Source organism: Oxyura jamaicensis, chromosome 2 (assembly GCF_011077185.1).
Source record: "Oxyura jamaicensis isolate SHBP4307 breed ruddy duck chromosome 2, BPBGC_Ojam_1.0, whole genome shotgun sequence".
NCBI classification, from domain to species: domain Eukaryota; kingdom Metazoa; phylum Chordata; class Aves; order Anseriformes; family Anatidae; genus Oxyura; species Oxyura jamaicensis.
The window spans coordinates 33525998-33550752 of NC_048894.1; the positions used below are offsets into that span (position 1 = coordinate 33525998).

At 42.0% G+C, this 24755-nt stretch overlaps 1 protein-coding gene and 1 long non-coding RNA gene across 3 annotated transcripts in view; one reads left to right on the forward strand and one right to left on the reverse strand.

The window, feature by feature from the left end:
• Positions 1-21967, reverse strand: part of RAPGEF5 (Rap guanine nucleotide exchange factor 5) — a 158445-nt gene extending 136478 nt beyond the window's left edge. Inside the window, exon 1 of one of the 2 annotated variants that reach the window (XM_035316607.1) lies at positions 20765-21967. In XM_035316607.1, coding sequence (XP_035172498.1) covers positions 20765-20974 — 210 coding nt within the window. In that variant the 5' untranslated portion in view covers positions 20975-21967. The remainder of the gene's footprint in view (positions 1-20764) is intronic. The other variant, XM_035316608.1, reaches the window with a different exon arrangement.
• LOC118161349 lies at positions 6827-11411 on the forward strand. The gene is made up of 2 exons (XR_004747961.1): positions 6827-7799; positions 10933-11411. It is a non-coding gene; the product is annotated as an uncharacterized LOC118161349 (long non-coding RNA).
• Positions 21968-24755: the final 2788 nt, after the last annotated feature.

Here is a 24755-nt window from a genome sequence, read left to right on the forward strand (position 1 = left end):
ACTCCATATATAGTACTCTACATGCAAATCATATAATAAAAATGTTGAATTTATTCTATTCTCAAATTTAGGATAAACAGGGGCGGGGGAGAAGGACAAAGGCTTAACATGCTAAACATAAGTACTCAGAAATTCAGTTAATGCACTTACAAAAAAAATGAGGGAAAACTGCACATCCTGAAAAATACATGCACTATATGCAAGCTCCTTACCTCCCCATAGCTCCCATCTCTCTCAGAACAGCTATGTTAAAACTCGTATACCATCACCTCTTGAGACATGCAAATCTTATCTACGTTTTCATCAATGCAAATACTTGCTCGGGTTATTGACTTTGTAAAACCAACACTTGCTAATGCATTGATCAGCTCCTTAAACTGTCACACTTGTTCCCCTTGTTATTTCTTGTCCCAGCAATATGATTAAAGTTTAGAATGACTGAAAATTAAAATAATCATCATGCTTACAATAGTCAGACTGTGCAGGTCTGCAGCTGCATGTGCAAGTAGTACAGAGGCTGCTGCAAATAAATTTTCAGGGAAGAGGGGGGAAAGGGGAAAAAAAAGCCTTGCTGACAGTCACTTCTATGCCCCTGCCTCCTCATGGGGGTGGATTTCAGAGTCAGAGAGGACTGACAGATTTCATACCGTCATTATAACTGCTATTCGTAGCCTCCCCTGCCATCAGCCCAACCTGCCAAAACAAGAAAAAACATTAAATTTCCTAGTGGTTCTTGGAGGATGCTGGGACTGTCTGGGAAGGTGGCAGTCATTCTATGAGGCTGGCAGATGTTGATTTTGCAGAGCTGAGACCTACAGAAAAACATTCTCTGAGATTACAAAGTGAGCCACCAGACCCATGTAGAACTTAGCAGCTTCCTACATGACAGCCCTCTGACTCTCTCCTCTGTCCTGCACTACTGGGTTTCTGTCTCTTGCATTCCCTGTCTGGTACCAAGGCCGTGTAATCCCAGTGGGCAAAGATCACGTAAGCCAGTAAGATATCCCTGCAGAGAATAAAAGTTAGCCAGTGGTGGATGGAAGTGATTATTCCGCTTTATTTGTGGGTCATGAGACCACCTCTGGGGCAGAGTAGTTTGGGGTACTCTAGTACAGGAATGCATTGACTACCAAGAGCAAAGCTTTCAGAGCACTTGTGTGAGGGAACAAGGTTGGTCCAGCCAGAAGACAGGAGTGCAAAGAGGGCTCTAATGCCACCTTCCACTATTCAAAAGGAGCTACAGAGAAGACAGCTAGAATTTTCTCAAAGGTGAACACTTTCTTAGACACAGCCTGCATATAAAAAAAGGGCTCTGAAAGTGACACATTTTTATGTTAGCCTTTCACCAACAGTTCTCCCCAATACATTACCTGATGTGTCATGTCTCATCTGCTGGGTATGCTGAGGGTCACTGTAAATGGACCTACCTCTGCTATCAATGCTGCTGCAGATAATATAGGTGCCAGAACTCCGCCTTCGGCAGCTCACATTTGTCAGAGAATAATAAAATTTTAAAGCAGACAATCAATTAATTAATTGATTCATCTCACCCATCACTTACAACACCCATCATGCAAATTTAAGTTCTAACACTCCCTCCGTGATGGTATCTGAAGAAGTCGGCAGAGTTAGGTAGCTAATTCTTCTCATTTCAGACTTGAGAGCATCCTTGTGAATTGCCCTGATGACTCTGCTGCAAGGATGCTCACCTCTGCCACAAGAGTTGTAACATATAGCTGAAGGGCAAAAATATCTAAAATTGCTACAGCTATTTCAGGGAACACCTGTCCATAGACACAGAAATAAAACTTCAAATAATAGCAAATACTCAGCAAATCAACTGTGAACAATCCTGACAGAATAAATAGCTAAAATGTCAATACAAAGCATATATTATTCAATAAGAAAATCCATTAAAATCTTAATTTATTCAAAAGCAATTTACAAATAAAGAAACAATTTTATAGATTTCAATAACTCCAGCATATTTAATGCTTTGCATACAAAAAGACAAAGTTAAAATTCCATGCGTTCATTATGATTTATGAAAATAACTTGCAGTAAATTGCATCAGTTTAGCTTATTATTTGAAAAATGACTATATTTGTGATTTTTTTCCCATGAGCTGCACATAAATAGTCCATGAATTACATTACAAGCATATAGAATTATGTTTTAATGGCCCTGTTCTTCACTATTTTAGAGAGCCCCACATTTACCGCTGCCTGCAGCATAAATAGGTCACAAAGTAATTTCCCAAACTTTTTTTAAAAAAACAAAACAAAACAAAACAAAACAAAACAAACAAACAAAAAAAAGTAGATTGCAATAATTCCTTTCAGGTAAAAGATACACATTCTACATTTGCTAGCTGAGACACCTAAACAAAATGTTAACATTCTTTTTTTCTTGTTCCTAACAAAAACCGATTTTCTGATTTTGCATAGTGACTGACCTATTGGACAAAGCACCGGATTGCTCAGTGCATCTTTCCTTACTCCTGCATCTCTCACTGATTTGGTACCAACTTTCTGAATGGGAAGGCAAATGACTTGCTGTGGGAACAATGATGACCACTTTGTTTTTCAAAGCACTTTGAGACCTACTGGTCAAGATCAACTGTGCTGAGGGCTCAAATGAAACTATCAGCTTTCATTTTTCTTACTTTTTAGATTTGCAAAGAGTAGGAGCGGCCTCCAAGCCATGTGAACAGGCTACGATTACAGGAGCTCACATTATAATCTTAACTGTTGGAAAATCTGCAGTTGTGTTGTTTGTGTTGGCAGCAGTCCACTACACAACCTCTGGGGAACAATATTAATTTCACTGACAGTAGCTCTTGGCACAAGTCGGTGCCAACCTGCTATGGACTGAATAGTGGGAGTTCTTAACCACTTCCAGAAGAACAGCTGTAATTTACTTGTTTGTCGAAAAACTATTGAAGTTCAACTATTTTAGTTGCACAAGGCAGCCAAAGCTTCACTATACAAGAAGCTTAAAAAGCAACCAATACACAATGAAAACAAGTACGTAAAACAAGAACTGTTCCCCTGAATCACACAATTTCTACACAAAGTAGATCCAAGAACTCCCCACCTGCTCTTAGCACAGTCTGTGCTCTGTTAGAGATCTATGACCAGCACCCTCAAACACCCTGATCACACTAACCTAGATTACATCATTTTTTTGTGCTTTAAAACCCTTGGTTTGTCAGTCCTGTTGAAGCAGGAACAAATGAAAACTCAAGTGCACTCCACCTCCAAAGGGAGACTTGTTAACACTGAGAGGAGGAGAGACTTGAAAAACAAGGCAGTTCACCTGTAATTTAATCCTGAACATACAGTATCTAGAGTAACATGGGATGTAGTGTGCAATAACCATTAGGACAGGGTTAGAACATGAATAGAAGTTTAACATACATGATCTACTAAAAGCAGCTTATGTAAATTCAGCTTTCAGTAGACTTTGATCAGAAAATAGCATAGATGAAAGACACTGACGAGTCTTGCAAATTTCTGAGCATGGAAAAAACAGCTCAAATGCCAAGTGGATGTAAGTTTTACTTAAGTATGATAAGATCATATCCAAATAATATAAGTGACATATCTTGTGTTGATTAAGTTATTAGGAAAGTAAAAGAAGTGTTCAGCATCCCTGTAATGTTACATAAACATTTCAGGAATTTTTAGACTGGGACCTCCTTCATGAATACAGGTTCCAGGTTCAAGGACAAGAAACGTCTTTGAACTTAGGCAAGATTTCTGCCCAAAAGAGCAGTGCCTAATGGCACTCCTTACCCTCAACTTTAATTACCTGCCTTTCTCCTAAAGTACATTTTTATTTTCATTCTTTATTCATATAACATTTTTTTCTACACATTTCATACTACTAAAGTACATGGGTATGTCATTTACCTATGTTACATTATTCTGAATTTACTCATCGTAATGCACATCTTAAAGACAAAGTCCTTCCTTTCGGTGCTATGGAAGTCCATTCTCTCTGTGTGAGGGCTGGGGACCACTTGAGAGTTTCCAGCTGATAGCAGGGAGTCAACACCCTGAAGTTTTCCCCTTTCATTCAGCAGTTTTGAAGGGCAAGACCTTGCTCCATCAAGAGACATTTGAAAAGATAAGGGATACACTCCTTACAAGGGTTCCCAAAAGAACCCTTACGAGGTCTCTCTGCATTCACCATTTATTTTCTGCACAGTATGAGCCAGATCAGAGAAGGCCAGCACTCTCATCAAGCTTCACAGCACAGGTGTTCAACCAAGCTGACTTTAAGCAAAAAGTCACAAAATTTGACAAACTACTCATGTGAGATTAATGTCCTCTAATGATGCCCCACTCAAAATATTAGGAAAAGAAAGTATTAAACTGTAAAGCACTAAACCATTTCTGGAGACTATATATATATAAAGATACATATTTTTACAAAGCCTAATCTCTAACTGAATAAATAAATATGTATATCTTCCTTCAACTGGTCCCAAAACAGGTCATTAAAACTGACAATCTCCCAGCCCTCAGGAAAACAAAACAGAAAGAAAAAAAATAAAATAAAAAAATAAATCTCCAGAAAACCAAGACCTGATAGTTAGATCACAGGGTTCCTCTCTCTTCAATTCATTTCTTATATGTATTAGGAGCCCTTTAAACGTATAAACATAGAAGGGCACTTTTTTTTCCCCTTTACAAGAAAGGTTCCATGAGGAAAAAAAAACAGTTTGAGAGTAAAAGGATTAGAAGATTTTTCTATTTTTACATCCGATTAAGTGATCTGAATTCATTAACCTTTAACTGCATTTGCAATTATTATCTAGTTTTGCATCCCAACAGAAGTCCTACCATATGATGTCTATGTACGTCCTAGTCAATCTTATTCCCATATTCAAAGGCATATGTAAAAAAGAAAAAAAAAAAAAAAGTGCTACAGTCTAAATTAACATTCGAAGAGATAAATATGTGCAGTGAGAAAAGAAGTCCAGAATATGATAGCAGAGCAGGGATCAGAAGATCACAGTAAGTGTTTAACTTGAATTGGCACAGTCCAGTGAAAACTGTAGTAAGTAGCCTTCCTACTCAATTGTTTATCTGTATTTGTCTCTTGACTTGCAAGTTGTGGATCACCTTTTAAAGGTCTTTTCAAAACATACATGAGGAAATAACCAGAGCCTGCACCTACGGAATCTGAAGTTACAGCTCAGAGAAGTATTCCATTCCTCCACTAAAAACATCAGTGGTAGCAGTACAACTATATTTAAGGAAATTATACTCATTAGAGCACATAACAGAGAAGCAGAAGAATATAAAGTGAACATAAGTAAGCTTGTAAATTGTGTAAACCATCACATAAAAAAAACAAAAGTAGAATAGCCTCTGCATTACTCACAACCAAAGTATAGCTGAACATATCCTGAACAACACATCCTCAAGGAGCCAGCAAAATGGTCTCCTGATGCTGTAGTACAATCAGAGGAAAGAACTCGTACATCACTGCCTTTCTACAGGGTCACATGTCCACCACCCGGGGACAGTCAGGCCTGGTCATTCCTAGGAAAAGCACATTTGAGGAACTTCTGACCATCAGACTAAGCAGCAGCTCAAATATTTCCTGTTCTGCTTGGTGTTGCATCCTCCTCACCCTACCACATGCACAACTATCCAAGGCTCTTCCGGGCATCCTGCGTGAAGCAGAAGCTCTGACCTGAGCCACCTTCTACTTCACCAGGAGTCACAAAATCGTAGAATTTGTCTAGCTTGGAAAAGACCCTCAAGATCAAGTCCAACCATCAACCTGGCATACTGAGTCCCATCACTAAATCACGTCCCTTAGTGCCACACCCACGTCTTAAGTGTCTGCAGACATGGGGACTCCACCACTTCCCTGGACAGCCTGTCCCAATGCTTAACCACCCTCTCTGTGAAGAAATTCTTCCTAATACTCAATCTAAGCCTTCTCTGGCACAACTTGAGACCACTTCCTTGCATCCTACTGCTTGTCAACTGAGAAAAGAGAACAACACCCTTGTTACTGATGCCTCCTTTTGGGTAGCTGGAGAGAGTGACAAATCATAGAACGGTGAGATCCTTGAAAGGATGCTTTGTCCCCTAGAAATTAAAGAATTATACTGACCATATTTATTCGGGTCTAAGGTCAACAATAATTAATTTTCCTGCTCTTTAATATTCTGCATCATAGCCCACGCTTGCAACTCTGATCTTTTCAATATGCTGTTATCCTCTTTCCCCTTGCCCACTGTATCCTGGTTACCAGCCCACCCAGATTTAAAAGTCAGTAATAAATACCATTTTAAGTCAGCAAATGTTTTCTGACCTACGCAAAGCAGGAGGTGGGAGAGAAAGAGAGAGGAGCTGCTGGGGACCTGCTGTCTTTAAAAGTTGCTTCAGGCAATATGTTCACAAAAGATGCTGACTTGTTAGTGAAGTTTGACTGAAATCAGGAAAGCAAAATGATCCAAAAAAATAATACACTGTAGAACTCCCCACTGCCGTTATCAATCTGTCTGAAACTAGGAGTCATACTCTACAGATGTTTCCACAGACACTAGCAAAACCCAAGATGTCAGTGACATCTTAACAGCTGGCCCTAATCAATTCACCAAATGAGCCTGGGCCCAGCCTGGTGCCCTACCAAAGTAACACCTACTATTGTTAGTAGGTAACACCTACTAGTAGGTAACACCTGTTTAGCCTCTTCCAGCCCTTTCACCACTACAAACTCAAAAGCCTGTCTATCTCAACTTTGTAGCAGAGACACCTGTCCAACTCATTTTGTAGCAGAGACACCTAAACCATCAGCTAATCCCTGGTGCTAGGGCAGATTGATGGCAAACTGCCAAAATTACTGTAAGAAACCATCATTTTGAGATGAACCATCCTTAATCAGTTTGCTCACTGCTCCATCCTTTCCCACACCAGCTTTTTAGAGAAGACTTCAAACCAGTTGTTTCAGTACCACCAACCACATGAGCTTCACCAATTTCACCTAAGCCAGCAGTATAATATCTATTTGGTCACCTCCCAGTTGTCAAAAGAAACTAGAAAAATAAACAGTTTCAGCACCTTCTTGGTACCAGTATACATACACAGATGCTTCTGATGTGGAGATAAGGAATGAAGAGAACAGGGATGGAAAACTAAGATGCAGGAATTTGGGAAGTGTTGGGTACAGAACAGATGTGATCATCATCCTCATCTTGTGAGCACCTCATCAAGATGCTTTCCCTCTCACTGAAGAGAGGAAATCAAGACATTCCTGGTGTTCCCTGGGTTTGGATTTGCCATGCTGAAACCCACAGGTTTTGCTAGTCTGTTAGAAGCATTGGACACAATAGCAGAAGTTAGCTGCAGGGCCTCGACAACATCATTTCTGGTAAGCAAACTTTTGCCTTGGAATTCACATCCCTGCTCCATCCACCAGGATACAATCAAAAGATCAGATGGGTTCATCAACAACAAAGCAATGGAAACGGGAACGCTCCAGGGTTTGAGAGATTACATGGGAGGTTTGTTTGCATGTTTTTCACATGCCTCATGCTTGTTGACATTTATAACTTCTCCATTTGTGCCAAGAGATAACAATGACTGACTCACGAGGGAAAAAGTCATGGTATAAAGAAACAAGAATACACACTGAAACTGGAGTTAGCTGGCTTAGGCTGAACAGAAGATGACTCACAGACCCGCAGTATTTAGCTTTGTTTGTAGTAGTCAGATAACACCAGAAACTGCTACAACAAGGGATGAAGAGTCAGTTTTCTTCCTTAACTCATGGTAAATAACAAACACAGAAATAAAGCAAGGTTTTGGTTTGGGAAGTCTTACTAACCTCATTGTTACCTCTTAAATGCCATGTGACAGTTTTTAACTCAGGTTTATAAAGAGTAATTATTATTGTCTCTGGATGGCTTCTTTGAAATTAATTTTATTTACAGAACAAAAGAATGTAATATGTCCTTATCCACTCCCATCACCCTGCCACAAATTTTCCTGTAATGTGTTTTGTTATTAATAAGAAACTCAAGGAGGTCCTTTTCCCCAGCCTTGACAAATGGGTTTTCAAAGACCTTAAGTTTAATAAGAGCACAACGTTTAATAGCAATGTAGCTATGTTAGCTACCTTTTGTGCTTAGATGCAACAGTCCACTACAGAGACTTTTTATGTCTCTGATTTTAATAGAGAGATTTGCAAGCTTAGAGAACAGTTGTCAGTAATGCAGCATTCTTCAGAAGTCTTTGGTAACTGATTTCTGTTAGACAGTTTTGTTGCAAATAACAGTTTTGCCCTAAAGTTGCCAAAGCAGAATAATAAAAAAGAACAAAACACTTTCATTCCCTCCTCCTCCCTACCCATTCTTTGACTTACTGGACAGGTAGCTAATTCTTAGTAAGCATATTCTCTAGTCCATCACTGCAGCTTTTGAAGAAAATACTGATAGTACCAGAGCCAAAAGATACTCTTGCAGAGCCCTGCTCAGTGATTATTTGACAAAGTTGTTGGGTAGCAGTCTGCATAGCACCTTCCAGGCATTCACTTCATAAGAGTTTCACCATTTACGAAGTCTTCTTTTGTTATATTTTTAAACAGAGTCTTTGACACAGTACTTTGTAACAAGGTTAAGACTGATATGAAATTAGCTGTTTTTCTCATATGTTCAGAGCCAATCTACGTAGCAATACCCTGTTGTTGTGCCTCAGCTTCAAGAGAGAGCACAGACTCATGCTAACAGAGAATTCCCCTAATGAAGCAGTCAATTCTGAAGAGACAAAATACTGTAACTGATCAAGCAATAGCAAAGTAACAAAGGACAAGAACAGGATTAAACAGTTCTGAGCAGGAAAATATGAAGATGTCCCAGTGTTACATCTCCAGGTGAATGCTGTTTAATAAAATATAGTAGTAAGACTGGCAAATTTCGCTCATATTATTTTGGTCAGTCACAATCAGAAGTCTATAAACAACTTCAGGTGGACCTAATCAGTAGTTATGTGGACAACTCCACATTATGTTCATCAACATCAAATGCAAATGCCCACTGAACGGAAAAAATGCTGACACCTTCTGTGGTTTTAAATTAAAATGTATCAACATAAAGAAAGCAATCTGAATGGCTGTGAAGACATTTCAGTGAAGAACTAATCTATGCCACCAGGAACTCTACAAAGATAACAAATTTTTAGGATGAAAAGCACATGTGAAGGAGAGAGGGAGAAAACTGCACAATGTGTATAAATCAGCAGTGCAGTCTCATCTAGATTATATTCAGCACAAGCTATCACAAGTTCAAGGGGACATTGCCAAACCAGAGAGTTCAAAACAAGGTAACGAAAACACCTCTGAAAATGAGTTTTTTTTCAGATTGTCATCTAGAGAGACTGGGATTGCTAGCTGTAAAAGCCTGTTGTAAAAAAGAATATTTAAACTGTGCAGAAGTCAGGAGAAATGAACAAAATGGTCACTGAAATTAAAAGTCGGATATTCAAGACCAGTCGAAAATAAACATTTTCATTAACACAAGAAAATAAAAGCTAATTTTCCTTCCCCTGTAATGTCACTATCACCAAACCCCTCACTCAAGCTCTGAAACCATGAGTTTCAAGATGAGCCTTAAGCCAAAATACCAACCAAATTCATTAAAAGGCTGGATTTCTATGAGTAACATGAACAGCTGTAATTACAGCAGTTCATAGTAACAGCCACCATCAGAATATAAGGTATCTCCAGCTATTTGGATCCAGAAAAAGACAACGTATCAGGCAGACTATATAACATTTGCCCCAAATACTCGCATGAGAGAGAAAAAAAAAAACTTTTGTCTGCAGCTATTGTTACCTGTTACTGTAACTTTAAAATCTGTGGATGTACAACCAGATGAGCCATCATCTTGACCCACTACTATGTTTCATATCTACACAGGCTTCCTTTGAAATAATCAGATTTTATTTAAATAAAACTTCTACCAGTATTATGTAAATATTTTATTACCACATTGAAATGCAAATAATAACTGAGACTTTTTAAGCAGGATTTCAGATAAATTCTCAGTTAATGCATACACTGTATGAACTGAAAAGAGACATCTCAATGGAAATAAACAAAACAAGAGACATCACTCCTGCTATTCAGCTCGGAGACTCACCAGTCCTAATGCATGTCCTGGCAACCTAAGAGACCTATTGATTTGCAGCCTTTCATTCAAGTGCAGTGAAAGCCATAATTAGATAAATAGCTTTGGTAAAACTAATCTGAAACTCATTTGTTTTGGGACTGTCTGCTTAATGAGATAAAACTAGAAATTAAATATCTGTTGAATGTTCTTCATATTCTTGAACACAATAAAAAACATAAATAGATGTACTCATTTAACTGCCATTATTATTTTTGCATTTTATGTATTTTGTTCCAGCAATTGCTGTCAAAGACAATTACAAAGACAACATTTATGAATGACTACACTCTAACAGGCTGACCAGTTCTATCAATCTCTTTCATACACATGGGTACCGAGTTATAAAGAGAACAGGTCTTTTCATCACTTGTAAATACTGTTCAAGAAAACAGATTATCGTTTTATGAAGGCATGTATAGAATAAGTTTTTAAAGTATCTATGCTCCATCTCTGGACATGATAATGCCATTCTTAGTGAATAGAAGTCAAATTCTGGTTAAGTCTTCAATGTGTGTAGGATTATTATATTTTTTTTAAGTGTTTTTTCCAACAAAGTGTTGAGGAAGACTACTTTACAGATTTCCTGTGTCATGATTACAGTGAGCACAATTCAGCACTGGCACAGACAGTTGTTAAAGTTTACCAGTTAAGCCAAAACATTCTCAAGCATGGGATACACGTGCTCCAACCTTTCCTCTTTGGCAGCTAACTGCTGGATTCTGCTTTTGTTCATTTAGGACTTGCATCTCCCATGAGCTTGGCCTATCTTCACAAACACTGCAAGCCTCAGTTCATCCCTAAACACAGATTCAGCAACAGCCTGGCAGCCCACACATCCCAGATTTGCTTTCTCTGCCAAGTGGCTTCAGGCGATGCAGAAATGACACACTGCAACAAAGCGCTGTGATGCGCACGAGCTGGGATCCCCATCAGATCTAATGGATTCTTCCAGCTCACTCCTTCAGCCAGCCAGTAAACAAACAGCTGTTCTGTGACTTTCAGAGCTAACCATGCATACGTATTGTTTTTCTCCCCTTCTTTCCATATTTAAAAAGATCAATTTATGCATCAGCAAAGTGCATTCACCTATGGGATGAATAGACCATTTGCTTAACAGTGTGCAGTAGCAGTCTATGACAGTAAATGATTACCACATTCAACTGAAATTACAAAGTGTTTTAGGATCACTGAGTAAGTATCTAAGCCAGACTTGGCCAGAAAATCACAATTAAATGCTTAACTTCTTAAAAAATAAACAAGGAAAACCTAAACACCTGTTCTGCTTCCCTCTTCCCCAACAAAGCAACATCAAAAACTCTTGATGCTCAAAAGTGGTCTGGACCTCAGTTTTCTGTTTGTTTTTAATCCAAAGAAATGCAGTACGTCCACTGGTTGGCTGCTCCTCATCACTGACCTGTGGACCACATACTATCTACTGCAAGGGTATGGTTTGCCATACATACCGTAGTATCTTTGCAAACAGCCACTGCCCTTTCCTTGGTGCTGCTTGTTCCACAGTCCCAGCAACAATGCTGACAAGCAACCTGCAGAGGTGCTCAGAAAAAAACAGCAGTAGGAGAAGCTACCAGCAGATGAAGCACACACAAATATAAAACACTCCATAATGAAGCATCAATGCAGCTTCTGGCCTCTGAACTATTTCTTTCCTTACTTCTCCCAGTCCATCTGTCTCACAGTCACACAAGGGCTGTGGTAGGAGGTTCAGGAAGCAAGGACAGAAAGGCAGCCCTCTTTGATCAAAGGAAACCAAAGAGAATTCTCAAACCAGGACAAACTCTTGTTCTCCAAATATCTCATGACATCTTTCCAGCATCTACCTGCTTAGATAATACAATCCATAGACAAACAGACTGCTTCTGAAAAGGAATTAGATGTACAAAGTGAATAGAAATCCAAGAAGGATGGAGTACTTAGCTTTCAATTTACTGAGAGCATATCTAAACTGCACAACACAAGCTGTGGCATTTTATTCTTGGTATGTTGTCGTGACTTTTTGGTAACATTCCAAGTATTTTCACACATTGACAACTCCATTCTGATTTGTTAAAAAAATATGCATAACCAATCATGAAGTTAAGTTACAGATGTATAAGTTATCAACACTACAATCAATATTTACTAGTAAAATTATTTTGAAAATAATATTGTTATTAGATATTTGTGCTCAAAAAAATTCAACTGTTGTGGTCTGATAATGCATGGTAAGTGTGAAGAGTTCAAGTCAGAAGCCAAATTAAGGGGGAGAAAAAGAAAGCTTCATTCCTCATAACCAACCAATTAAAAGGGCAAACTAGAAATTGTTCTGTACTTTAAGATTTATTGGGTTAATTCAGTTCTAAAAACTGAACTCAAAAAATCATTACTGATACTATGAATGCATATCTACTGGTATATATTTATATACACTGAAGGATTTTCTCCTAAATCAGCAGAATATTTTCTTTTAGCACTATAAAAAAAATATATTGACTTTTAATCAGTTAGCCTGCTGTGTCCTCTCCATGCATATATCTCGTGACAAAAAAGGAATTCATCAAAATAAAAAGTATACCATAGGATTTAAATACTAATAGTTGACCATAGCTTAATACAACAGCCATAAGTAGATCATTTTACAAGGTCAGACTAACCCAAGTCAAACTGTAAGTTAACCAAGATAAAAGATATAATGACAATTATGAATAGGCACTGTCTCTTACACCTGGAGAATTGAAAGGATAATATTCAGATCCTGCTTCCATGGCTTTTAATTTCAGAGCCTCAGTGATTTCATTTTTATCCTTAAACTCTTGCCAAAAGCATAGATACAATGTAAAATATTTAAATCAAAAGGTGTCACATATATAACATTTATGCAGCAAATACTAAAAAACAACATAAAATACTCTACTGAAATCAATCCATGCATATAGATCCTAAGAGATCTGCAAGACATAAGGAAAATGAGGTTTCAGAGTTTGTGCATGTAGAATTGTAACTGGCTGCCTTCAGCAGAGCAAGGTCATGGATGACCTGCCTACACCAGCACTAGGAGCTACCGAAAACAGGGCAGTCTCACACTGCCCAGGGTTAGAGGGTGCCCCCTTTTATTTCCTGTACTACAGCACCATCCTGAGCCCCAACTAATGCTTAGAAAAGATGTTTCCCTTTTCCTAAGGGACTACAGCATCTGTTGGCCTGGGGATCCAACAAAGAAACATGGAGAGAACTTATCTAGGATCTTGAGGAGTTGAGCACAGTCAGGCCAGAAGTCCATGTTCTGAACCCCGTCATTTCATACAGCAACTGCAATGCTCATCACCTGCCTGAGGAAAGGTCAGAAACCATAGATGGACAGGAACACTTCAGATACAACCACGTAGGAAATATCTGTCCAGTTCTTGGGCCTACTGGCGCAGTAACTCTGCAGCAGTAAGTACTCCACCTCTTGATGTCCACCTTTAAACCCAGTTCTCTCAGAGAAACTTGTAATGGACAGAAGAGGAAAACAAACTATCTTAAAGATATGGAATCTTAAGTATAAATTTACATAAAGAACAATCAACTTCCTTTCCATTATATGAAATATTTCTGTAATTTTTTACATTAAGGATAAAACATTTGTTTATTACAATGGCTTTCCAAGAGTTATGTTGAAAAGATGGTATATTCTGCTTTTCTGTTTGTTTGTTTGTTTGTTTTTCCCCATTTAAAAAGCCATCGCCACTTATTTTCAGCATTTTCATTAGCATAAAAACACACAGCTTGTTTTGTTATTTTATCTTGGTACAGAAAGACATTCAAATCACTGGGGCTACATAAGTAACAACAGTTGAATACAAACCTTAACACAGTTTGTCATAATTGTACAGTGCTGTGCTTGTTTACTCATCTCGTTGTCTAGAAAATCTAGTGTGGATTATCCAATAATGCAGGTTTGCAACCAAGCAAATTAAAGTATACTTCTCCACAAAGTGAATTTTGTTTAGCTCTGTTTTAATATATAAGAGGACAGTCAGCTCACTTATAAAACAAGCCTTCCTCTCCTCAAGATGCAACAGTAGCAGAAATTTTCCAAATACTTGAACACTTTCCTTTTAATTTCAATTGAGATGATCTTATTTTAAATAGAGATATTATTGATGGATTTCTAAGCCACACAATGCAGCATCCCACCCGAGAACGTACAGGCCAAGTCCTGCAGAAACAGGGGCAAAGCTGAAAGTGAAAGAAGGGATATCCTTGTGCAATCAGAATTACAAAAACATGCATGACCAATCCATATTTTCATCAGTCCCTGACTGAAAATTTTATTAGTAACACCAAAATCAGCACTTAAAGACTGAGCATGGGTGCTTTCAGCTTGAGCTCCATTTGCAGCAGGGGTTAAAGACAAGACCGCATTTTATAGCGGCTGACTGTCGATCAAAGAGGGACTCACCAGGAAACAATCTGGCCAAAACAGGGAAAGGAAACTAGGTAGGAACCTACCCTATAGCAAGATGGTGCATTTTCTGCATCAGCAGAAATTTTGTGCATCTTCCATAAGCAAAAGCCACACGATGGCACCTCTTCCCTGCATGTGGGCAGCAGCACCTGCACCCACCAGGGGTGCCAGAAAACAGCTGAAATGCCAGCCCTGGCACTGCCAGCTGCACCTCCAGTACCAGTACAGTCACAGGCAGCATAACTTTGGGTTCTGCAAAGCTTCCTCAGTTACTCTGTAGGGCAGAGGAATGGGTTTGCCTTAGGTCTCATTCAGCTGTAGTTAATAAAGGCCAGGCACAATTTCTCAGATGTCATAACACATGGGCTAATTAAGAAGTATTCTCAATTTAGTAATCCACTGAACAGTGACTATGAAACAAATTATTATGCAAATAAACACGAGAGGCTGAAATTCCCTGTCAGCTACTGTGGTCACTGTCGCTAAGATATTTTACTTATTACTCAACATTTCATGTGTCACCAGTCACAGACCTGCCAAGCTAAAGGATACTGTGAAAGACAATTATCTTAATCAAATACATTTAGTAGGAATACATAATAAGCCTGATTACAATAGAAAAAATTCAAGACTACTTACTGAAACTATTTTTAGCCCCATAATAACTGCCAGAATGATCAGGGTATTAAGCTACTGAGTAGAACTCTTATGGCAGGCTTTAAAGCAAAATGTCACCAATATCAATCAGCCCACTTCAATAATAGCTGTGACAGTAAAACTTTTGATTCAGTGAGCCAATCCAGTATTTCTGTGCACTGATTTCAATCAGTACCACAACACCACATCTTTTTAATGCAGGAAAAACTCCAAAATTAAAGCACCTATAGCATGTGTATACATAGGTACCAGCACAATTTTCTCCTAATTTTTTCCTACTCTTTTCATTAACAAGCCTGATCAAACAAGGATAAATGTGCTAATGAAATGTGTTGATCACACAAAACAGGAGGCGTTGTCAAAACAAATGTAAACAGGATGGCATACAGGTAGATGAGGTGACTTTGAGGACCAAAATATTAGGAGAAGGATATACTTCAGCAGCCTGAGATACAAGGTCACTGGCAATAACAAGATGAAGAGCTTCAAATAAGAAGAATATGGACTGCTATAAATGTCAGTCATTGGTGAGAGATTAACTGAATACAAGGCAGATCTGTATGTTTGTCTCAATCAAAGGGTAATTATGAACTACCAATACAAAGTAGCCATGAAAAAAGTACTGGAAATTCTGAATATTTCCAGCAGGGAATTTCTAATCTCCTAGCAAAACCTCATTTACAACATTATGGTTTCCCCAATTGCAGCTTGAACTGATTCAAGGAAAATAACTTGAATGAGGTAAGCAACTGAAAGCTTCTTACAAGAGACAAATAAAAGTTTACAAAAATGTAGGCTAAGAGGGGTTAGGATACTTTGTTTAATTAAAACAGATTGCATATAATTTGATGTTTTTCTGTGCCAAGGAAGAGTTCTCTGCAATAGCACGACAGCTGCCAGTGCCAGAATATACGACAGATCTCTCTAATACCCTCCAACCCTCCAACTATTTTCAGCTTGGGAACTTTCTGTGCCTGATGAGGATTATTTATGTTCAATAAATTTCAATGAGCTTCCCTAGTCTCCCCTGAACTCTTGTAAACTCTTAGCTTTCATATCCTAACTCCTTAGTTTATTTTCAATCTGTAGCCTTACATCCAGTTCACCTGTTGATATACACATAGGGCAAAGTTGTCACTCAGAGCAGAGCTAGGGTCTCTTAGTGTGAAGGGCATCTGATAACATATGCCTGGCTGAAGACCTCTGGGAACCTCACAAAAGTCATTACATGATCTTAAGGAGAAAATAGTCATGGTGTTTCTTCAATTTCAAGCAAGTCACACGGCATGGCCCATGGTGAAAATTTTGCAGTATCAGAGAAACACCGTATCAGAGTAGCACCATTATGTACAGAAGGTTTTCCAGCAGCACTACTGTGACAAAAAGCAACATCCACACTCACATACAACAACACCGTTTTGGTTGTGTGTGAGCGTAAACCTAGAAAACAGAAGAGGTCATTTAAAATGTGTATGTGTCTGTGTATGTTTGCAAGGTAACTGTCCCTCTGACGTCTGAGTGCCAGAAAGGACAGCAAGGCCAGTTCATGACTTGTGCTTATGCTTACTGCTATGACGCATGCTTACTGCTTGTACACTTAATACATGCTTCAAGGAGGCAAACTGAAAAAAAACAGAAGGCTTCTACTTACCAAAGATTTTCAGAAAGCATGTGGCAGAGGGAAACAGCTCCATAGGACACACTTAGCCAACATAAGACATCCCTCCTCTGCCTCTGCACAAGCTCTGGTGAGTTGCAATATGTCTACTAGGCAAGGAACCCAGCTGAATCCACCCACCCCACCAAAAAAAAATATATATATATATATATATATATGTATATAGGAATAAAACTAACACAGAAAAAGGCTGGATGATTTTTTGCCATCAGAAACAACAGAGCACCAAGCAGAAGAGGAGTAAAACCCAGCCCCCTCTCAGCTCCCTGTGAAACTGCAACCAAACCTCCAATGCCACCTCAGACATCTGTGCTAGACCTCCCCTTAGACCTAATTTAAGAAAATCCACAGTCAGGGCCAGCACCAACATCCACTGCAAAGTTCAGGAGCTTTAAAAAAATTGTTGGGCTTCCCCAGCAGAGGGATTCAAGGTTAGCTTTAAATGACTAGTGTGCTATAGAGTATTGGTATTTACCTTGGGTCCACATTTCCCATTTACCTGGGAAAGTGCAAGCAGGATGATTGCTGCAGCTTTCCTACAAGGTGCTTTTCCACCTCAAAGTTCTTCAAGTGTATTAAAATTGGACACATTCTGACAAAGAAAGGCAAAAACACCCTCCTGTACTTCGGTTTTGGGGTTCACTGAACTGAGAGAAGAATGACTGCTTTGTTTTATCTCTATTTTATTCCACAATGTTCAATTATCCCCATCTCTGGTCACAAGTTGTCAAACAGGCTGGTGCCAAGGACTGAGAGGCCTAAACAGATTTAAAAAATATTATTCCACCCCATACTGGTTTGCAAAATTTATTCAGTTTTTTTGTATACTACTCAGTGCTCTCCCCCTTCCCTGCACCACAGGAAGTATTCTAACAGCATGCAGTGAAGTACATCCTTAAAATAATTATAGCACCCTTAACACTTCCATTATACTTTATTATCCATACCCTCCAAGCATGCATGCATGCAGATTATCCTTGTGTTATAGATGAGGAAGCAAACTGCACTGCAGGCGGTCCCTCAGCAAGTCAGCATCAGAGAGAGACCCCCCCTCTTCAGGTCATAATATTTTTCTAGGAAATTAAACAAACCAGAATTTCAGCTGGTCAGCATTTATTTGAAAACAGCACACCTAAGTGAGCAACATTCCTGATGAATCCAGCTGGACAAATAAGACTCTCAGCTTGGTGGTTGAGGAAACAAAACAAAAACAAAAACAAAAACAAACAAAAATATAAAAGCACAAAGAAAAAGTCATCAGAGACTATGATCAGACAAAAAAAAAGTGGGGGGGGGAGGGGGGAAGAATGAATATTTCATAAACAAGCAAAATAAAACAAGCAAAAATGAACTTTGGATTAACCTGAAATACTTTGCTGAGGTGGAATTAATAAATCTTTGTTGCATATTTGTTTTATTCAACCCTTTCCCAAACTTATTTTAAGGCTTTTCCAATTTGAGAGTCAGGTTTAAAAGGAAAAGAATATATATATATATTTTTTTTTTTAAAAAAAAAAAAAAAAAGGGGGGGGGGGTGGCTTTAGTTTATTAATTTAACATACTTATTCCCTGTCCCAGATTTTCATTTTCAGGGTTGAACTTATTCTCCAAATTAAGTGGAAATACATGGAAAGTGCCATCCCCCTAAAATTACATCTCTGGGGGGAAAAGGCACTTGGAGAAGGGTGTAGGAAGGAATCAACACAGGCACTACTAACGGAGCCAGACTTCTCCCTGGGGAATCATGTTTGTGGAAGAGATCCTCCGTGCACCCCAAGAGTTCACCCTGTTTCAGAGGGGAACAAGCAACACTGACATCCCCTACTGGGCTGCTAGCCCTGCCTGCACCCCATGACACCCCACTAGAGATCTGCATCGCTGAGTAATTCCATCTGAATCCAGGGGAGAGGCAGGAGAATCACTGCAAGCCCAGAGCTGGCAGAGCACAGCATCGTGCTCTCCACATGGCACCAAGCCACCAGCCAGAAGGTCCCGCTGGAGCCACACGGGATCTCCGTGCAGCACTGCCCACTGATCCAAGATCTGCTGGATTGACTCCAGGCAAGCTCACAAACTCACCACACTCTCTCCAGCTATCCGCCTGTCAAGATAGACAGGTGAAGAAAAACTTTGCAAGGTGAACCATGAGGTGAAGCAAAGCCACAGATGGTACCACCAGGAAATTTGGCAGCCTGTAACTGGGCACATCAGCACAAACGGGCTGAACCTCATCCGTTAGGAAGCAAGACAGCACCAAGGCTTCATCAAGGATGACTGGGGAACTGCACGACCCAGGAGCCACCCAGGCTTCTTATGCAGGTGTTAGCTCACCCACTCCAAATATTTACAGAGCAAATGCTCATAGTGATCACTTATCAAATGCTTTCAATAACAGTGAAGAGTGACCACTATGATCAACCTTGGCCTGCCCTACATGGCATCTGCCTGAAGTGGTACAAATCCCTTGTGCTGAAATGGTGTTTGAGACCTGCTCCAAATGAGCACAGGGACCAGCAGCTGCTGGGCACCACTTCTCGCCTCCTCACAGGGGGGCTCACTCCACTGCTCTCCTGGGGTGCTTTAGAATAAATTAAGCTCAATGCAGAATTCAGAAAAGGTCTCATCTTCACTGGAAGATGGAAACCTGTAGTAAACTTCCTGTTAGGGCAGAAAGGACTTGGCCATGTAACATTCACTGAATCCCCTTAGCCCTATGTTTGGATGGGCACTTGCCAAGTGGATTAAAATTTAACCCGAACAATAAAAATCATCAGGCATCTCCATACTGACTAGTCTTTATTCCATGGGTTAAACTCACTTGAGGAAAGAAAGTTACTCTAGAAGAAGGCTCTGAAACAAAATATTGCTCAGAAATAGCTCTTTTCCTGTAAATATATGTACTATCTTAATCCCATTTATCTCCCCTACACATACATCTTCTTACAACAAAGCAGTCACACAGCAAGTTTCATTTTTAATTCACACCCTACTCGATTTCACAACAACTTCCCCATGCAGAGAAAGCGTTTATTTACACGGGTAGAGTGCTGCAATGTTGATTCGGGAGCAGACACACATCGTAAAGACTTCTCCCCTCTGCCTACACAGGTGGCTGTCGGTGCACCACAGCCCCACAGCAGCTCACTCGCTTCCCCACGCAGATGAAGCCAAGGCCGTGGGGATGACGCCAACCCCTTCAGTTCGGCTACCAGACGGTGAGGTTGAGGCCAGGTTTGTATAAGTTTTGCGGTGACTTGACGCCAGTCCCACCCAGTACATCTCCAAACACAAGCAGGGAGGTTTTAAAGCCCGGTAAAGCTGTTGCATCAGCATTCCCCAAACCAGACGAGCCCACACTGGGGATCCACACGCAGCCCCCATCCCCACGGCCCAGCTAACTGCCAGAGGGGGCCCAGAACCCACCCGAGCTTCGAGCGCTCGAGGCCACGACCTGGGCCCCGAGGCTCCCACACGTGCCCGGCCCACGGGAGTCCTGCCAGGCCCGGAGGGGAAGGAGGGACAAGCACGGCCGCGGGGGGCACCGGCGGGCGCTATTTGGTTTATCGGCAGGGGGCCGCCCCCGCCGCCCGGGGACCCCCCGCATCCCCCCGCGGAGCGCCACCGCCGCGTCCCCACGGCCCCGCCGGGGCCCCACGGGCACGGCACCGCCCCGGGCCCCACGGGCCGGCCCCGGTGGGCAGGCCGCGGCGGGGGCGCACCCCGCGGGCTCCCTCCATCCTTCCCTCCCTCCCCGCATCCCTCCCTCCATCCTCCCTCAGCCGCTCACCCGGTGGCCGGCGGCGGCCGCGCTCTTCCTGCGCAGCGTCAGCCCGCTCCGCAGCAGCGCCGGCAGCTCCCGCAGCTTCTGCCGCAGCTGCACGGGCGGCGGCGGCGGCGGCGGGTCGGGGGCTCCGCCGCCGGGGCTCCTCCAGCCGCGGGCCGGCTCCGCAGCCTCACACGGCGGAGGCGGCGGCATCCTCACGGAGCCCCCAGCCATGCCGCATCCCGGCCGGGCTCACGGCGCGCAGCCCCGCTCCGCCTGCCCCCCGCCCACCGAGCGGAGCGAAGCGGAGCGCGGAGCCCCGCGGCCCCCGCACGCCTCGGCCCCGCCGGCCGGGCGGCAAAGCCCCGGCAGGAGCTGGGGGAGCCGCCGGCCCCCCTCCACCTTCACCGCCCCCGCCCCGCGCCGCGGCTCCGGCGGTGATAAAGTGCAGGTAATGGGGAGGAGGAGGAGGAGGAGCGGGCGGGAAGAGGCAGAAAGTCCTGTTAACTCCTTTGCGCTCAGGTCCGGCGCCGGCTGGGGACCGGCTGGGGTCGGAGGTGGGCTGCGAGGGGCCGGGGGGTGCCCTCACGTCTTGCCGGGGGACCCGAGGTGGCGGTCCCTTCGCCTCTGCGCTGCTGCCGGGGAGCAGGAGGCACGTCCCGGGGGACAGCTGGCTTGCAGTCCTTCATGTAATCCCTGGAAGAGCTGAGGAGGGAGCCTTCGGTGCCAGAAGCCGATCCGTTCACTCCTGGTGCAGGGAGGAGGCAGGCAATGGGAACCCAGTGTCTTGAATTACTGGTGCTGTGTTTCACCCCTGCCTGATCCCTCGCAGTGGTGCAGGTGTCGCTCCCTTGCTACCAGACTCTTCTTGACTGTGTCCTTCAGAACCCTCAGTGTAAGGTGGGGCTCCACTTGCACACATCTTCTGCCTGAGAGCTACAAAAAACGCTGACCTGCTCTTCCACGCTGAATTCACCGGTGCCTAAAGGTCTCAATAAATGACACTGTAGTCAAGCCACTCTCACAGAGACATTGCAGAAAGCTGTCCCCCTGTCCCACCTGTGAGGTCCAGATTTCAGGGACCAGCTCCACCACGCATCCCACCCCACAAGGTGCTTCACTAACCATGCAACTAACCTTTCAAAAAATAAAATATTTTTTTCCTCACTTCTGCTTCTTAAACCAACTTAGCTGGGATCACAGAGGTAGTGGAAGATGTGCAGGGTGCAGAGGTGCATAACAGCCTCTTCCAGCACAAGCGTGGCATTGGGTTGTCTGTTCTCTGGATGCAGCAGCAGCAGCCTGGCTTTTCGCCTACCCCAACCTGACAGCAGGCTGCTGGGAAAAGGTGGTCCTGCCTGCAGCCACTGGACGTGTACTCCCCTCACACCCCTTAAACTGGATTTGGTACCCGTCCGACTCCAGTCAGCTGGTCAATCTGGTGGAAAAATTACACTTCAGGGAATAATGAGTTTTCCATTGGTCAGAGAGCTGAATTGATCCACCTTGTGACCACACAGCTGCAGGACCGGGGCAGGCAGCAACCTGGAAGTGAGGGAAAGCATAATTGCTCCTTTCTGCAGCCATCCATCATTAAATCAGCTCATCTGCATACTCTGCATGTGACTTCATGAGCAGTGCAAAGGAGGCTGAGCCGGGTACTCCTGAAAAGGGCTGGTTTTGTCCAGCCACATTCTGCTGCCACCTCCTTCCTGCTCGTACCAACAGTCACTGGCCATGACATGAGCCGAATCAGAACTAATCCACCTGAAAGGTAACTGTAAAAAATGTTCAGCTATTTTAGCTGGCTGATGCAGCCCATCACACGAAACCTATACAAAAGACAGAAAAGGGACAGGAATGTGCTATGCAGTGACAGTCCTAACTTGGGTCAAGTGCCCTGTAGAAGCCTCAACCCCAAAATGCCAGGGAGATTTGTGAGCCCCAGTTTGCAACGTCAGCTCCAGCCCTTTTGAAAGGGCAAGTGGGATAATGCCATAAACACGATGTAGCCAAGGCTGTTCTGTGTAACCAGATACAAGGAACATGAAGAGCACTGGTTGTTCTGTGCAACCCCTCATGTCCCAACCACTTCTATTATTTCATCTGACTTGTGCTCTCCAACTGCCCTGCAATGTGCTTTTGACAGCTGTGTTGCCTGGCAGCCACTTTGTCACAGCTCAGGATGTAATTACAAGGAGAGGTGTATCTGCACCCAAAAGAATAATGCATCCTTCGCGTGTAGGCTTCGCTAAAGGCCCATGGTCTTTGTCCAAGTCTTTAGGCACTTCTATAACGCAAACAGCAATAAGCCAACTCAGTGAAGTGTGACTTAATGTGACAGACGGAGGTATAACCAGAAGTAATTTGTTTATGCAAAGAAAGGATAAAATTATGCCAATGCTCAGAATTTGTTGTTTTGTTTTAAAACCAAGCGAGGTAAGTGTACCTTGTCTACAGTGTCTGAATATAAATTAATATGCTCTGCAGCACATTTTAAAATAATAATCTTCTGGGTAACATAATTTGGACTAACAATGGTCATGAAAGTGGACTAGATAGTAGTTAGGTCTTTCTATTTCTAGTTTGGATTATTCTATTTTTTTGGAAGATCATGATAGGAATTTTCTAAAATTAAACCTTATATCACATTTTTGGTTATGTCATAGAAGATTTAGCTTGCAGAATGAGCCTGATACCTGTTTTTTTCCTTACAGGAGGGGAGATCAAAACTAGATCTGGTCAGGAAGTATTTGACAAACCATTTAATTTAAAAAAAAAAAAAAAAAAGAAAGAAAAAAAAAAAAAAAGACAGTATGCTGTATCCAAAATATTGTGTTCAAAGTACCTTGATTTCAGTGAACTTTCCCTGCATCCAGAGCAGGACTCTGGGGGAAGTGGTCTGTATCCTCAGTGGGCTTGGCCCCAGCCTGACTACCGATTTCCTGCCCCTTGCAGGCATCAGCAGTAACACAAAAGGGATTTCAGTTCTATCTGCAGGCACTGGGTAAATTCCAGTTCTCCAGAAAGTTTAAACACTTAATTTGATCTGATATAAACCAAAATCAAGGATACAAGCTCTGCAGTGTTCCTACCTGGAAGTCTAGGTATGGATATACTTTCCAGAGTAGAGCCCGAATAGGGATTTGTTCTCTCACTTGCAAGAAACTTCATATAAATTTAGGAACATGTATGTTTAAATCAATGCAGGATGGACTCTGGAGACCTAAGCAAATCTACTGAAGCTTAACAGATGTGGGGCCTGGGAGTGTCTGCTTTTTTTGGATGTTTGTTTTTCTTTCATGGTCTAGCACAATCAAAAGAAATGCAGTGAAAACAATACAAGCCGTTTCATGCCTATATGTGTTTAATACTCTTTTTTTTTGAGTGGATAATAACAAAAAGAATAATGTATAATCAGGTTGCAATGAAGCATAATAAACACTTATTTTGGACTTTAAGTGTAATGAGTTCCTGACCCCATCACAACAAGCAGTAGGTGCCACTTTGGTTTTTTCCTACAGCCGTGCAGACAGTGCAGGAGAAGAGCTGGGGAGTATTGGGGCACAGGGCCCAGATGTGAGGGAGCTACACAACACACACAACAGACAGCAATCCTGAGCCAGCTGCTTTCAGCAGTTTCTTCTGAATATTTGCTCTCCCTGACCTGGCTGGAGCCATTCAAAAGAAAGCAAATTTTTCCAAAGCAACAACACCCGCTGTACAACCAGCCAAGCATCACTTCCTCTTCCCCAGGAGGTCTCTCCTGCTGGAGGGGGGCAATGCTTTTCTACCATTGCAGAGAATGAGTCCATTTTCTTCTTCCCATCTCTTCACAGAGCAAGCGAGCAGTTACCCATGTAACACATGGGTAACACGGTGCATGCGGTGCATGCACTGCGGGAGGCTGGGCACCTCTCACTGAAACACACTCTTCTGCTTTGGAAAGTCTTCATTGGTTCATCTGACTTCAAAGCCAAGCTGTTCATCACTGAGGGCTGCTAGGAATCCTCTG